The following is an 18,072-nucleotide window of genomic DNA, read 5'->3' as shown; positions in this document are numbered from 1 at the left end:
CTGGTTGAATCCCCTCAACACGCTGATGAGGATACCATAGACTGTTGTTCTCAAACAACAGAAATTATTTTTTACAGTTCTGGAACTGAGAAGTCCAAGACCAAGGTGCTGGCTGATCTGGTTTCTGGGGGGAGCTCTTCCTGTCTTGCAGAAGGCTGCCTTCATGTGGGTCTTTCACATGGCAGGGAGAGCAAGCAAGCTCTCTGGGGTCTTTTTTTATCAGGATGCTAATACCACAGAATCAGGACTCTGTCCTTACAACTTCATTTAACTGTAGTTATTTCTTTACAGGTCCTATCCCCAAATACAGTCACATCATACAGTAGGCTTCAAAGTATGAATTTGGAGGACACACAATTCAGTTCATAGCAAGTAGGTATTGTTACTATCCCTATTTTTAGGAGATGAAATTGGGGCATAGAGAGGTAAGACATTTACCCAAGGTCATTGAAATATTAAATAGATGATTCAGAATGCAAGTCATGGTTTTCCTGATTCAAATACTCAGGTCTCTAACCACTACATTATGTTGTTTCTATGTGTTATAGATATATGCATGTATAGAAATACACACACGTGCAAACATACACATGCATATGTAACCAAATATTGTACACAGTTCAATTCAGTAACAATTCTCATTCCTCCACTAGTCAGTCATTGAGATAAAAAGTTCTCCCAACAGAAAAGATGTTGACAACAAAGAAATTTTTTCCTTGTGGGAGACAAGATCCTACCCTAAGGGGTTGTGTGTTGAGGATCATGACACCAAAGAGGATAGCATGAATATACTCAGAATTTGACCTGGAAGGGATCCTGAACCAGAATAAGAAGTCAGGGCTTCTAGTTCAGAGCTCTATCTACTGGCTGAGGTTTAATGAAGTTCCAGAAAACAGACAGATATACATACACATATACACATACATACATGATGTGATTAGATCTCTGGATCCAAAGTCTACCCTGACTCACAACGTCCCACATGATGTGGCCACAGCCAGTGCTCCAGCTTTATCTGGGCTTCCCTTTTCCTCATCACAGCCAACACCCTCCAGCCCGCCTTCCTTTCCTCAGATCTTTACAGCTTGTTTCTGCTTCTTGGTGCTTACTATAAAATAAGTAAGTCGTGGGGATGAAAATTAGAGCATAGGGAATATAGTCAATAATTTGAAGCATCTTTGTACGATGACAGAGGGTAATTATGCCTCTGCAGTAAGCATCTCATAATGTAGATTGTATTTAATGTATATAACTAAAATTACTATGTTGTACACCTAAAACCAATGTAATACTATATATCAACTATACTTCAATAAAAAAGGTAATAAAGAATTAGAATGAAAAAATAAACTGTGGTATGTATTATATATGCAGTTATATATAATTGTATATACAATTATATACTTAATATAATTATGCATTATATATGTTTGTATATAATAATTTTGTGATATATTACATATTATAATACATGAGAATACTACACAGCAATGAAAACTAACTAATAACTACCATATGCAAGAGAATAAATAAATCTCATGAACCTGAAGTTCAGCAAAAATGCCACACAGTAAAGCGGACATACTGAATGTGCTCAGTTATAAAAATTCAAAAACTAGCAAAAATAATCTAGGATATTAGAAGTCAAGACAGAGAAAGAGGGGAAGGAGTGACTACAAGGTGCGGCATCAGTCTTATTCTATTTCTTCATCTAGGTGGCACTTACATGGTATGTTCACTTAGTGAAAATTCACTTACCTGTGCATTTGTGATTTGCGAATTTTTCTATATTATGTTATAACTCAATACATACATTTACTTTTAAAAAGTAGAAATAATCTTACATTACACTGTTAAAATTATGTAAAAACTTGTACCTGTGCACATAGGAATCAATTAAAATGCATTTTCAGATGTTGAAATTGATTTTCCCCATTCTCTTTTAAAAAATATTTGAATTGCTACATAACTTGCATAATTTAAAAACATAAACAAACACCAAAAATTAAGTCCAGATTATCTTCTGCAATTAGAGAGCCTCCAGTTGTCCAGGAATTCCAATATTTTGGAATCAATCTTCAGAATTCACTATTTGTGGCTCCCACATGAACACCAAATTCAAGATTGCTTGTGCTCCAGTTTACATAAGCAGAAAGGGGCTGAAACAACACTTCCCATCTTCTCTCCAGATCCTCTCTGTGTGTAAGCAGACACTTCTTTATGTCCTTTCCAGTCTGATTTTCAGACCATATATATATATTATATAATATTTTCAGACCATATATAATATTATATATATATATACTGCCAGAATTGTTTCTGCTCTGAGTCATTTAGTCACTCTAGTTCTTTAGTAAAATTTATCTCAACTTAGAAACTACAATGTTTTAATTTTTCCAACATAGAGTTTCCCCTCACTTGAGCCCCAAAATATGTCTTTCAACTGTTTCTTTTGTCCAAGGTGGTTAACACAAGCAATATTTGATTTCTTACGTGTTATTAAATGGTTAGAATTGGTCGGGTGGGGAAGGCAAGGGCACCTTTTTACAGTAGAATGCTCATAATTTCTTCTTGATCTGTCATTACTCCTAACATAAGTAAGTAACGCATATTGTAATCCAGTGACCCCTTATGAAATAAATTGTGAACTCCCATTTACTATGCTAAAACAGAGAACTTTTAAAAGGTAAAATGCCTCTGAGATTAACTTCTATTTGGAGCATGGACTGGCCTAATGGAAAACTCAAGCATTTTAACAGCTCAAATTCCAACACTCAGAGGTACAGAATTGAGGTCCTAACGGTTCTGCAAATAAAAAATTGGAGGAAAAAATCAAGTCCAGAAGATTTAAATGTATCCTCTTGACTAACTAAGCAAAAGTGTACCAAGGGACTTCCTTAATTTCTCCAAAACTTCCTGGAGATTAACAGTGCAATCATCATGTAATTATCAAAGAAGTCCTGTTTGTCCTTGTGGAGCCAAGTCCTATAAACTGGAGGCTCAGTGGGCAGCCTTGGCCAGGAGTAATGCCTGAAAGTGGAGGTCACACTAGGGGCATCAGATAGATTTTGTGCTGGGGCTCCATGTATAATATACACATGTGATCACAGATTTGCCAGAATTGCACTGAATCTTCCACATGAAATTTGTTCAAGCTCCCTTTTGTTCCCAAATAGACTAATTCTCTTAATAATGATTCACCTTTTGGGATGCCTTTTTGATTGTCACCTTACCTCTTGAACAATACCTAAACTTTTGTCCTGTTTTACATCAAATCCTATGTACTTTAATGTGAACTCAGACCACTCTTGTCTGTGGAAAGCAGGGCTGCAGAAGACCCATCTTGGCTGCTCTGTGACTGCATCAAGATCAGCCATGCCTCATTGGTATTTAGGCTTTACTTTCAATCCCACAATCCCACTCCCACAACCCACATTCACCAAGTATTTCCCACCTGACAGAAATTATTCACTTGCCACACATAACCAGCCACATCATCATTGGATTTAAAGATCTTCCAAACTTTCCTTTTTGCCTTCTGTGTTCCTGGGATCCTTTCCAGTTCACAGCCATCAAGGAGTGCTCTGTCAGGGGAGCTGCCACGATGATGTCCAGTTGGCCATTGTAGATCAGAATCTGAAATGAAATCAAGCCATGGGCAAAAGCAGAATTCAGCAGGTGTAGCCAGTGAATCCATCTAGGTATAGACAGTGCACTTGTAAGAGAAAAGGTAACATGAGGTTCTCTGATACAGTGCTCAGAGAGGTCAGCCCAGAAGATCGGAGGGGACAGTTTTCTTTCAGTTATCTGCTAATACCAACAATCTGACTCAAGCCTTGTCTTAACCATTGCATTCTGCATTCTTCTGAAAGTTTAATTCCTCATAGGCATCTGTATAGGGCTGCTCTCAGTTGCAAAAGCATTTGTGTGTATTATCCAGTGATATTGCTCATCTCTATGGCCATGTTAAAGAAGAAGATTGTGGTTACATTTTAGTGTAACTGAGGAATACTGAACCCAAGGATTTTCATGAAGCCTGCATTTCATTAACTTTCCTTTCAGGCTCTGCAATAGGTGACAAACTCGGGGGGGTTGCTAGTCCATATTGCTCTCTGCTCCCACAAGGATTTCACATTGATTTTACAGTGGCAACTACAATTTTTTGAGGCAGAAAAACAGATGCAGATTTGTTTCTTTCTGTGGTCAACTATGTCTGCCGTGCCACTTCCAAGACCTTCTTTTCTTAAGTATGATGGCCACTTGCCAGCAGTAAGAAATGTCCTTTCTTCTTAGAACACATTTTTTTTTTGCCAAGTTGATGGATATTATAAAAGAAATGATGGTGAGGCAACTTTCATCTTTTCTCCCCCAAATAAGTTCAATTTGCTTGGAAATGATTTCAGGTAATACCCAATGCTGCTGAAGCTGTGAAACTCATGGAGATAGTGTAAAATGGTACTATTCTTCAGGAAATTAGTGATTCATTTTTAACGAAGAGATTGTAAAATGGTGAGACACTGTCCCAGTAAACCTAGTTTGTGGAATTAAGTCTATGAAAATAAGCCCAAAGAAATTAAGAAATCACATAACTATAGTCATTGAATCCTATTATAATGGAAAACTTGAACCCAATCTAAAAGTTCCATAATTAATGAGAGGTTAAATAAACAATGACACAGAAATTCTATGGGATAGTGCAAAGCCATTTAAAATGTTTGGCTGAACCATGGAGAAAAGTATAAAATGCTTATCATATAATGTTAAGTATGAAAACTTAAGTTGGATATGTATCACAGTTATGAATGTATAAAATAGACATATGTAAGTGGAATGAAAACTCTAAAAATTGAATACAGTTGATTAATTTGGGTGATAAGAATCTGAGTAATTTCCTTCTTTGTTTTCTACTGTTCTTAGCCTATTTTTATGCAACTAATGTGGTATTAATTCTCATAAGGTATTGCCACTAGACCCCTAACAAAGAGGTTTTCCCTAACTCCATGCCACTTTCATCTACTTGGAAGCTCTGGTTTGGCTCAAGTGAAGACCTTTGGTTGAATCTTCAAATTGGATATAAAATGTTTCACTGCATATGTTTCCGTCTCTGTCTTCCTGGTGTAGGCTTCTTAAAAGGCTTACACTTAATTAAAAAGCCCAAGATTTTTACACACTCCAAATCCTCAAGCAGCAGTGGGCCAGGATTCAGCCTAAGATGAAAGAGCCCAGGGCCTCTGTGGCAGGATCACGGGGTCTTTCATGTTACTCAGTCACCGTCACCACCTCCAATATCCTAAGCAGAAACCCAAAGGGAAAAATCCTGATCGATTTAAAGCCTCTTTAAAAAAACTCAGCTATAATAATAAAAATTCTCATTGTTTATAGAAAGAAATTGCCTCTAAGACCTTGAGTGCTTATGGCCCATACAAAACTCCGAGGCTGTTTTGCCAACAGTATGGAAACAATTACATATGATCTGTACCAGTGAACAAGACTTAAATACTTCACCATTCTAGGAAGGCCTGATTATAGCTGATTAGTGAAGATAATCATCTCTAAAGTAATTCCTTTTTGGGAACTCAACAAAAGGAAGCTGATTAACTAGCAAATACATAAGTCTATCTGGCCATTTCCTCCCATGACCACTAAATGAAGCTTGCATCTTTCTGAGTATCTCTCATAGCTACCTTACTATCATCAGTATATTTTGAAATCAATTCGAATTTTTCATCTTTCAGGGGTGAAAATCCACAGATCACAGCAAAAACAGGCTTATTCGTACAGGATTTGAGTACATGTCTGTTGAATTGAAATGAAGCCCACCCCTAGCTGTTTCCCTTGTTATTCAAGAGCCGTCATAAGCAAGAACACTAACTCTCTGGAATGAGGCAGGGAAGGGCTGAAGTGCCTGTGATGTGCAAACCTACTTTTGGAGGCAGATGGAAGCCCTTTCCTTGAAAAGTGAAGAAAACATTTTTTAACCTCTAAAGGGCACCCAAATGCAACCCAAAAAAGAAATCAGACTAATGATCAAGCCAAGTCATTTTCAGAGCTGGCATTTAAGGCTGTAAGCATTAAATGTAAGAATTTCAGGCTTTTATTTTTATCTAAATGTCACATTTACTCTTGTCACCTCAGCAGGACTATCCCAGTTGCCTCTGGTGCTGGGTGAGTGGGCGAGATATCCTCGGATCCAGTGACAGCGAGCTGAGAAGCCAGGTGGATATAGGAGTGGGTGGGCCTGAAGCCCAAAGGCACATGTTGGCTCCCACATCCTGACAGAGAAGTTCCAGGACAATACCTAAGTCCTGACAGGCTGGCAGATTATGAAGGATCTGCACACATTTGCCACTCTTCTTCCTGGTAAGGGACCAACTGCCCCCATTTGCCCTAGACAGAGGAGTTTCTCAGGATGCAGGACTTTCAAGCTAAAACTGGGCCAGTCTGGGGCAAACCTCCCTCTGAGGCTTGTTGGTAGTTTAAGCAACAAGAGCTAAAGGCAGACAGGAAACAGAAGTGAATGCAGCTCTTAGCTACACTTGCCTTGTTAGTAGTGACTTCAACAAAACAAGGTACAAGGACCAGACTGCTTGGAGTTTGTTTCTAGGGACACACCAGACAGTGCCCTGAATACTTGGGTGCCTCACTGTCCTTTCCGGTCAGCTGTGAGGCCTCCGTTAAACAGCAAGGGCATCCCTATTAGGGAATTTACTTTTCTTTTACTTCTTAGAGACCTGACTGGCTAGCTCATTGAAATTGATAGTTATGGGAAGAAATGGGAAAATACTTACTAAAAAATCAATGTAAAACAGTCCTCTATAATTACTACCTTTTAAAAAGGTGCTTCAAACTTGGAAAAAGAATACATCCAAACTCTAGCATTTAAGGTGGTCAAAGTATGAATGATTTGTTTTAATTTGAGTATTTCTAGCGGTTTTTTTTGGATAAATAGGTCATTGCTTTTATAATGAAAAAATAAAGTAAAAATAAAAATAACATTAGGAGGCTGGGAACCTCTGTTTGGCAAAAGATGGGTCTTTATTGAAGAATAATTTGTGCTAACTCAAAAACTGCCAGCTTTCAAGTTTTCTTAACAACTAGGTAAAAATATAACTTTAGTTTGTTTATAGGTGATCTTAAAAACTCACTCCAGAATTGAAGCATTTACAAGAAATAGCTTTAGATGATTTGGATGACTAGCATCTTTTATTATTTCTTTTGATGAAAGGCAGAGATGAGAAAAGCATTTTTATTATGTTCTTTACTTTTCAAAGTGCTTTCATGTATATATGGCTTTATTCTCATCCACTTCATGATGTTGGGACAAGAAGTATTACAACACCTGCCTCCATTTGACCGTTAAGGAAATTGTGACACAGCAAGGTGCCAGAGTGTGTCCTGGATCCCAGACTTCCAAGCTTCTACCTGGAAACTTAAGAAAGGAGCTAAATTCCTTCAACCCATAATCATTTGTTGACTCCCCACAAGTAAATGTTTAGTGCCATCAAAACCTCTGGAAACAGTTGGCCGAGCATGAGACATAGTTCCCTTCTCCAGTTCAGAAACAGTCTGGGTCTGTTTGTCCAGCTCCAGTGGCATCTCTCAGTCATTCCTCACTTTGGCTCTATGGACAAGGGTGTGCGCAAGGGTGTCATCCGGCTGGTGATAGATGCCTCACTGCGGTCATAGGGAGTGGCCTTCATTGAGCAGCTGTGGAATGGCTTGGGCACCTTGGGAATGGGGGCTCTGAGCACTCACTTCCATCCATAGCCCTTGCATGGCACCTGCACCCCAAATGCTTTATCAGCTCTTGCAGGCTACAGTCAGTTGCACTCTTTAAGGTCTGTCTGTATGTCTGTAATGTTGTCCAGTGATCATCTGCTGTTTGGATTTGCTCAGGAGAGAGGAGAGATCCACCTCCTCTCTCCTGATAACAGTGCTCCCTTCCCCTCCATGGACACGGCCCCAGCGGAGGCTACCAATCCCAGTGTCCTGTCTCCTCTGTGCAAGAGGTGAGCATATGACCTAAACGAGGGCACCCAAATACTCTTTCTCTAGAATTCGAGTTGTGGGCAGAGTTTGACTACACGGTTTCTCTGATGAGTCTACCCATTAGTTTTGCTATCTGGATCCCCATAATTTTCCCTGGTCTTTATCTTTCCTCACTCCAGTTCTTCAGTTTTTCCATAAACTCTGTGACCTACCATGTCTTCCAATCAATTGCTTTCATGTTTCAAGTAACCAGAGTTGTTTCTGTTGCTAAAAGCATGAAATCCAAAATTATATGCCCTCAGACCAGTGCCATGCACAGTCCAGCACATGGTACCCAGGAGCTCAGGACCCATGGCTTAACCTCCATGAGCTTTGGTTCTCTTTTCTGGACATGAAGATGCTAAGACCTATATCTCATTGTAGTGAGAATAAATGAGATAATCTGCACAGAGTTCCTAGCATAAGGCCTGACACAAATCGGGAGCTCAGTGTCAGTTCCTCCTCTTTCAGGTGGGTTGATTATGTGATAATGTCTAGAAAGACTCAGCAAAACACTTCTTCTACAATAACCCTTCAGGATTTGTGGAAGTTCTTTTCATGTCAAATGCTTGGTTGCTGATCTCACTCTTTCAGACAAAGGCCTGCAGTAGGAGGAAATCCAGCCAGGATAAACCTGAACTCTATGTATTCAAATGCTTGAAATAACATGCCTTTCACTAGCAATTTACACACACTGGGCATGGTAGCTCAGCAGTCTTTCCTTGGTAATCAGAGCCACAAATTAATAAATTATTCCTGTAAAGGAAATTTTAATTTTGAACCATAGGTTTCAACATTACAAGGAATTTCTCCATACTTAAATTCTAGAAAAGTATGGCAAAGAATATAGCATTTAAAAGGACATTTTTGAATAATAACAGAACTCTCTCATTCTCATGTTACAGAAACTGTGCTAAACATTTTCTCTCCCTGATTTCACAATACCCCCAGAAGGCAGGTGGTTTTTAAATTACATTTTTAAGAACAAGGAGACAAAGGTGCAGGTTGATAAGCCAACTGGTGCCAGAGATTCAAGTTCAGATCTGCCTGAGTCCAAAGAGTGTGCTTTGAACCCCTCTTCCCACACTGCCTCACTGCCTCGGTTACTACCCCAAAAAAGAACGCATTGTAATTCTACATGTGTAATTCCACATACAAGGAGCAAATGTAAAGGCAAGTATGACTCTTTGGAAAGAAGGATACATGTTTATAGTGAGGAGCACAGGCTGTCTGGTTGGGTTTGAATCCTAGCTCTGCCACTTACTGGGAAGATTGTTTCCATTATGTTACTCGGCCTGTCTAGAGCTCAGCTTCCTCATCTGTAAAATGCATAGAAGAGAAACATACGTGGAGAGTCACTGGAAGAATCACATAACATACTGCATGTAAAGAAAGCTCTCTGCATGCTAGGCACATAGTAAACTTTCAGCTCAACACAGCTATCCAATAACTCCACAATTTCCAAATGAGATGTTACCTATGACTTACGATTGTGAGTTAAGGCTGTAAGAGAATTCTAACACAACTCCACTAGGTCATCAATTTGACAAAACAAACAGCAGGAGCTTGCAAGAGTAGTGTGACATTTGCGGACAGAAGCCTTAAGGTCCATTGCTGCAGGCCTGTGCTTACTGAATGACCTTGGATATGTCTCCTCACTCTGAGCTTTCATTTTCTCCTCTCTGAAGTGAAATATCTATATCCTAAAGATGTTAGGAGGACCCAATGGGATATGAGATGTAAATATGTCCTGTAACCTGTTTTTGTTACTCTTTATCAAGAATAATTTGAAACATTAATGTCTACAGTGGAGTGTACAGGTTTGAAACTGGCTGCTTGAGCCTGGATTCAGCTGGCAAATAAATTAAATATTCATTTAGTCTACATGATATTGTTGTGATGGTTGTTTTTTGCAATTAGATACCAGCATTTAGATTTTGGGAGACCTGACCAGGCTGCCCCTGTATGTCCACTTGGCCACAAGGAGCTGACACTGTGCGGTAACTGTCCCCCTTAGACCCAGCCCCACCCGAGGTGCAAGGGCAACTGTCATTTAGTCAATGCTTATGCTATTGTTTATCTTAGAAGAGAAAAATATTTCTCTGTATCCATGTCTTTGTCATGGGTGAAAAAGAAAGATCAATAGGTCTTAATCCAACTCTGTTTATTTTACTTCCTTCCTGGATCCACAGGCAGCTGAGTCTCACTTCAGAGAAGGGCAAGGAAAGGGAAGCAACCTTTTGTGTGAGTCAGAGAAAAGAGTGCATGTTCATTTATATATATGGAGTGTGCTTTGTTTGTTTGTTTTATCTGCTCACATAACCTCACTACCCATCCTACAGTGAATATGGAGAGCCGGAGGACCGGGGCACCCAGGGAACAGATAGAAAAAGGTGTAACCTCTGCCACTCGAATGTCCAGAATTTTTTTTTAACTTTTCAAAACAACAAGCAATCATAAAAGGAAAGGCAAGTTTACTCTTTTATCCTCCAAATTTTCCCTAAAAGAGGTGTCAACAAAAGTCAGTTTCAATTAAATCTTTCTAAAAATCTAGTCATTTTAACATTTCCAACCATAAACTTTCCAGGTTCTAGATATATCCAAATTGATATATCCAAATTTCCCCCATGGATTTAACTCTCTCAGTAAGAAAACCTTTCCCTAGCAAAGACCTAATGAGCAGAGTGAAGAGATGATGATTAACCCTTATTTTACATAGTGTGTGCCTCTGAAAGATAAATATTTTCCCAGAAGATATAAAGCAAACAACTGTGTTAGCCAAGTAGACCAGGTCACCTGCAGGCTCCATCGAAAAGATCCTGTGCCCCTGCAACTCTGACCCTGACTTCAGTAAGTCAGGGGGCACCATGTGATGCTTGGAGGGGAAAGAAAGACACTGGAGCTTTTACTGGTGCCTGCACAATAATACTTGAAAGAAGGGATTTGGGGCAGAAATGTATATAAACACACATTTTGACATATTTTCATTGTTGCTAGTACAAAAGCCTAAGACTAAAAGTAAATCACGTGAGGCCACTTACTGATCTAAAAAGTTAACATCTTTAAAAATCCAAACTGAAACACACATGTTCCTGACAGAGAACACAAAGCTTTGCTTCTCTATTTCCCTGATTACTCCCTCACTTATTAGGAAAATTACTGAAATGGCATAGAAGGAGGCTCTGGTCTCTTGGCACAACAGGAAAGCAAACTGTGCTTTTCTGAGAAGGCTGGGTTTCTGTTGTTGCATTTTTAGATGAAAGATTTATGCTTATATTTTGGCCCATTTACAATCCAGCATAATACTTTGCAGACAAAGTTATGCTCTTTTCCCAATGATCTAGTGACCTTAATCTCTAACATTTTGTGGTTTCCTGTTTGGGGAAACGATTGAACAGCAGTCTAAGCTATTTCAGGCTGTGCAGCATTCCCAGTTGGCCACTATCTGTCTTACTTTTGAATGTTCTGTTCACTAATAAAAAAATTTTTTTTCTTTTTAAAAGACGCTCTCCCTACAGATGCTAAATCAATGAAACTCCTACAAAGCAGCCCTCCACACTTCCTCTTCTGGCTGCCTTACTTATCATTCTTCTATTACAAACTCCAACATTGCAGGGAGTTCCTCCTGCCTAAAGCAGTTAGCATGACCCACCAGTGCCTTTCTCCTGAACTGAAGAGAATTAATTTCACAAACATCCAGCTCAGCACAGGGTAATTCCCAAGGGTTTCCCAAATGCTCAGATGCAAATGAAAAACTGAATTTTAGTCGTGGAGTGTAACGGTCAAGCAGTGTTCCTAATGGGAGGTGGAGCTGCTGCCCCCGTCACCAACCATGACCTGGCCCCAGCCACCCATGGCTTGCACTTTTGGCTGCACTTCTTCCCAGAGACTTTGCAGGGATGTCGGGTGTAATGCTCAGGGACCCAAGTCCCCGGGGTCTGTCTGGAGAAGGGAGTGGTAGGAAAAATACATAACCACTGAATGCAACAGTAGTCACTTCTGCAACCAAGTTGTTCTCCAAAAGGGACATATTTTGCTTCCAAGTTTAAGGAAAAGGGAGGACAAAGAAAGAGGGGAAATGAACTTAGAATAAATACCCCCATGTGCCTGCCATTCCCCTACCAGCTGGTTTTGCCAAGATGAGTAAAGAAAGATGAGAGTAAAGCAACAAGTTTGAATGAATGTCCAGAGATTATACAAATAATGTCTTTCAGCCAAAGAAAATTATTCCTGCTTTCTTGCAAGTTAACTCTAAATAATTTAGTTGCTTTTAGAGGGGAACAAGAAGCAAAGCCAACTTGAAAAGGAACCAGCAAGCCATCCCAGCAACCCAGGGATCTTTGGGAAAAAACAAAATGTTTAGCTACCTAGAACAACAATAATGACCCAGAATAATATCTTTTTCCTTCAGTTAGAATAGAAAAATTCTGGGGGGCCACTCTAGGGGGTCCTTCGGTCTGCTTTTGGTTTTGTAGTCTGCTCTCATAGCCCTTTCCTGATCCCTTCACTTCTTAAGAGTCTCCTCTGACTGTTGTCAATAACTGGGTTAATGTGCAAGTGCAAGTGCTCCAGACACAGGCTCACCCACCCCCAGACAGGCCCCTCCAGAAAGGAATGTCCTCCCTGCTTGTCAGAACATCAGCTTCAAGGTCACACCAAGGGTAATCTCCAAAGACTGCCACATGCTTGCCATGGTTATTACCCTGCTAAATGGTGCACCAAGGAGCCAATTTCTTTCTCTTTCCACCTTGTTAAATGGACTTAATTAACAAGTATACATTTGTACACACCCAACCAACAAGAAATAGTCCTATGAGGCAAACAAAAATTGCTGCAATTTGTAATAGTTATTCCTATAGCTATTGACCCCCACAAAATACAGTAGGCATTAGCCACATTTGGCTAGTAAGCACATGAAATGTGGCTAGTCCAAACTGAGATATGCTGTAAGCCTCAGATATACTAGATTGTGAATTTAGTACAAGGAGAGAATTTAAACAATCTCAACAATTTTTTTAGTATTAATTGTATGTTGATATGACAACATATACCAGCTTAAGGAAAATGTTATTGAAATTAATATCACCTATTTCTCTTTATATTTTTAATGTGCCTCAAAAATTTTAAATTATTTATATATGTGGCTTACATTATATTTCTATTGGACAGCAGCCTTATGCCTTGGGTTTGATATAAGCTACAAAGAGAATTGGTACCTTTGTCAACCACTGCCATATGACAGACTTAACTTACAAGGACAGCCACTCTTAGAAGAGCAATTTGCAGTTCATGAAGCTGGATTAAGGAAACTGAAAACATTTCATGTGGAGGAGTGTAAGGTGTTCCTACAGCCTCAATTACAGGCCTATCTCCTTTTATTGTGCTTTGCTTTATTGCATTTTTTTTTACAAATTGTTAGGTTTGTGCAACCCTGCATTGAACAAGTCTACCAGCCCCATTTTTCCAACAGCATTTGCTTACTTCATGTCTCTGTGTCACATTTTACTAATTCTTGCAACACTTCAAACTTATATTATTATTATAATGATGACCTGTGATCATCTATCCTTGGTGTTACTATTGTAATTATTTTGGTGAGTTACAAACTGTGCCCATAGAAGATGGCAAACTTCATAAATGTGGTGTATGATCTGACTACTCCATTGACCAGCTGTTCCCCCATCTCTCCCCTTCTCCTTGGGACTCTCTGTTCCCTGAGACACAGCAATACTGAAATTAGTCCAATTAATAACCCTATAATGGCCTCTAAGTATTTGAGTGAAAGAAAGGGTCACACATCTCTCACTTTACATCAAAATCTATGAATGATTAAGCTTAGTGGGGAAGATAGGCCACAAGGTAGGTCTCTTGCACCAGTTAGCCAAGGTGTAAATGAAAAGGAAAAGTTATTGAAGTAAATTAAAAGTGCTGATCCAGTGAACCCATGAATGATAGGAAAGTGAAATAGCCTTATTGCTGGTATGGAGAAGGTTTTAGTGGTCTAGACAGAAGATCAAACCAGCCAGAGCATTCCCTTAAGCCAAAGCCTAATTCAGAGCAAGACTCTAACTCTCTTCAACTCTGTGAAGGCTGAGAAAGCCAAGAAAGTTAGGGAAGAAAAGTTTGAAGCTAGCAGTGGTTGGTTTATGAGGGTTAAGGAAAGAAGCCATCTTCACAACATAAAAGTACAAGGTGAAGCAGTAACTGCTGATATAAAAGCTGCAGCAACTTATCCAGATCTAGCTAAGAACATTAATGAAGGTGTTTAAAGAACAGGTTTTCATATAGATGAAACAGCCCTCTATTGGAAGACACATCATTTGGGTTTTCATAGCTGGAGAGAAGTCAATGCCTAGCTTCAAAGCTTCAAAGGATGGGCTGGCATCTCTTATTAGGGGCCAATGTAGCTGGTGACCTTAAGTTGAGCCAATACTCATTTACCATTCCAAAATTCCTAGAGCCCTTAAGAATTATGCTAAATCTACTCTGCCTGTCCTGAGTAGACCAACAAAGTCTGGATAATAGCACATCTGTTTACAACATGGTTTACTTTACATTTTAGGCTCACTGTTGAGACCTACAGCAGAGAGAAAAAAGATTCCTTTCAAATACTACTGCTCTTGACAATACATCTGATCACCCAAGAGCTCTGATGGGGATGTACAAGATTAATGTTGTTTTCATGCCTGCTAACACAAAATCCATTCTGCAGCCCATGGATCAAGGAGCAATTTTGACTTTCAAGTCAAGAAATACATTTGGTAAGGCTTTAGCTGTCCTAAATAGCAATTATTTTGTTGGATCATGGCAAAGTAAGTCGAAAACTTTCTGGAAAGGATTTGCCATTCTAGATGCCATTCAGGACATTCATGATTCATAGAGAGAGGTTAAGGTATCAACATTAACAGTTTGGAAGAAGTTGATTATAACCCTTGTGGATGACTTTTGAGGAGTTTAAGACTTCAGTGGAGGAAGTACCACTGATGTGGTGGAAATAGTGAGAGAACTAGATTTAGAAGAGGAGCCTGAAGATGTGACTGAATTGCTGCAATCTCATGGTAAAACTTAAATGAGTGAGGAGTTGCTTCAATGGATGAGCAGAGAAAATGGTTTCTTGAGATGGAATCTACTTCAGGTGAAGATGCTATGAAGATTGTTGAAATTAGCACAAGGATTTAGAATATTACATAAATTTAGTACATCAGGCAGCAGGAGGGTTTAGAGGATTGATTCTAATTTTGAGAGAAGTTTTATTGTGTGTAGAACGCTATGAAACAGTATCACATGCTATAGAGAAATTGTTTGTGAAAGGAAGAGTCAGTCAATGTTCTCAGCTTCATTGTCTTATTTTAAGAAATATCCAAAGCCATCCCAAACTTCAGCAACCACCACCCTGATCAGTCAGCAGCCATCACTGTAAGGCAAAACCCTCAATCCACAAAACGATCATGACTCACTGAAAGCTCAGATGATGTTTAGCATTTCTTGGCAAAAAAGTATTTTTTAATTAATGTATGTGCATTGCTTTCTCACACAGAATGCCTTTGCACACTTAGTAGACTATGATATAGTGGAAACGTAACTGTTATGTTTACTGGGAAATGAGAAATTCACTTGACTCATTTTATCGTGCTATCACTTTATTGAGGAGGTCTGGAACAGCACCCACAGTATCTTCAGGGTCTGCCTGCACCACAGAAATACATAGGAGCTGTAGGAAAACCTCTTGCCATTAAATCTCCTTGCCAGAAACCTGCTCCCTGACATTAGCACCATCATTCAAGTTAAAAAAATAATAGCATTGCCATAAAATTGAGTGGATTCACCAAGGATTTTGAGGGAAAAAACAGTAAAGCTGAGTCTCTGCCATATGCAGTGTTACTGCTGCCCTACCATCCCTTCTGCCCAGGCAGGATGGGGAAATGACCCAGAGGGCCAGCAGAGAGCAGAGTGGCCTTCTTACACAAGAGATGCTGGAAACCTGCACAAGGCATCAACTTAGAGGTGCTTGGAAGCTCCCAAAGGAATAGGCACAGTGGAAAGGGAGGCCCTAGAGTGTCCAGTGAGTAGAGCATTGAGCAAAATGTAGTCCACTTTGGATTCTGGCTGGCCTTTGAGATGTGTTGACCCATTGGCATCCACTTCTGTAATAGCTTGCATTCCAGCTTGAGAAATCTCTATTTATCTGTGAATGAGGGTTACTTTGCCTTTCTCTTAGGAGAGGACTGAAAATGACAGTAAGTAGGCACGTACCCAAAGAGCTAGGAAAGCCATGTTTACAAGTCTGATTCTACCTGCTGTTATCAGTCCCCAGGGGAGTAGCAAAGTTAGAGGTTTCCACTAGGCTGATGTCTTCAGGAAAGAAGGCAAGTATCTGGTTGTAAAGCTATTTTTCCTTACCAAATTGAAAAAAAAAAAAGAAGTCTGATCAACGCTCTGTGCTCTTTATGTTTTCATCTACACGGGAAAACCTGGTGTCAGTCAGGTGCAAGATTTTGTCCCCCATACTGTCAATAGTGATACTTATCAAAGCCACCCCATTAGCTTGCAATTAGTTGTTTTGGTGCTTTTTTCCTTCCCAAAACACAAATCCCCCTTGTTTGGTAAAGTAAAGAATGCTTTTACCTTTTCTTTCCAGAGAATGTCAAATAGGCTCAAAAGCATTGTGCAAATCACTGTAACAAATAAGGGGCCTGTCAGGAGGTTGAAGAAAGAAACATGAATATTCAGTGTGAAAAGAGCAGAAGGAGACAAGAAAATCAAGACAGAGGAGGTTAGGGCTCCTGCTCAAAGCTTTTTTTTTCTTTCAGAAAACTTGGTTGCAGGTTCTGGCTTTTATTCAGCCACATATCATTCAGCACAGGGTTCCCTTCTGGATGCAATGTTGACTGTCACCCAATGCAGCCAGGCAAGTCCAGTGAAGAAAAGCCCATAGGAAGAGCCCAAGACGTTGCAACTGTGGCTTCCTAAGGCAGTGGGAAGTGTGTGAATGCTCATCTTCCTTTTGGACTAATAGACCAGGGCCAACTGCCACTAAATTCAGGCATCCATACTCTGATGCAAGAAGAAACTGCAGTGGAAAGAGCACCAGACTTGCAGTCAGACCCTGTAGCAAAGGACTCAAATGATGATGACAATGATTAGAAAAACCAAAACCAAAACCAAACACTGGCTTGGCATTGTCTCTATCACATCTGATATGTGACTAACACACAGACCACATAAGCGCCACAGTACCAATCCATCTATCAAACATTAGAAAAGCTTAATTTTTATATTTCTTTTTTTAAAATAAAAATGTAAAGCTTTACTATTTTCCTCCCACACTCCAAGGGTCCCACACTTCCACAGTCCAGTCTTTTGAACATTTGTGTCACTGTTTTGCATCTCCTGTTACACCACAGTGCGAGGGATAAAGACTGAGAAGCTCCTGCAGCAGGGGGCATTTACTGTTCAAGAAATATTCCTTAATACATCCAGAAAGGAATACTCCCCACCACTCTTTCCTTATTTATCTTTCCAAAGTCAAGTCAAGGATGCAATGGCTTGTGCTTCAGGACAGTTGAATTTCAGAGCAATGGATTTAAACATGCATTGCTTAGCTAACTGATTTTGGTGTTGCCACTTATCTTTCTCCTCATACCACCCTCATGCTGCCACATTTGGGGGAGTCCAGATTAAATTCTATTGTTGCCATCAATCACAAATGTACCTTCTAATGTTTTGAGCATGAGGTACCTTCAAACAAGAAAATAAGGCCCTTGTAAAATAATGATGATGCTCACCAAGCACAGCAAATTAAAACAAGCCAGTTCATAAAGCAGAATATATTAGCCAATGGCTTAAAGGACTAAATAAGAGAAAATAAAAATACACACTGGCTCTCATTTGAACATTTCATCCCAACATAAATTTAAAGGACAAACAAGGTGACAAAAGCACACAAGTGTGGGTGAAATCAAAGTCTGTTCCATGATTTATGAGCATCCTCTTTTCAATTTATTCACTGAAATTCTTAAATATATAAGAAGCCAAGGAATAGGC

General features: G+C 39.5%; 1 protein-coding gene across 1 annotated transcript in view; it reads right to left on the bottom strand.

Moving 5' to 3' along the window:
• Nucleotides 1–18,072, bottom strand: part of CPVL (carboxypeptidase vitellogenic like) — a 138,213-nt gene that overhangs the window by 27,104 nt on the left and 93,037 nt on the right. Inside the window, 2 exon segments of the mRNA XM_073239996.1 lie at nucleotides 3,455–3,540; nucleotides 3,543–3,636. Coding sequence (XP_073096097.1) covers nucleotides 3,455–3,540; nucleotides 3,543–3,636 — 180 coding nt within the window.

Source organism: Manis javanica, chromosome 6, assembly GCF_040802235.1.
Source record: "Manis javanica isolate MJ-LG chromosome 6, MJ_LKY, whole genome shotgun sequence".
Classification (NCBI taxonomy): domain Eukaryota; kingdom Metazoa; phylum Chordata; class Mammalia; order Pholidota; family Manidae; genus Manis; species Manis javanica.
This window is presented reverse-complemented; position numbering and strand designations above follow the sequence as displayed.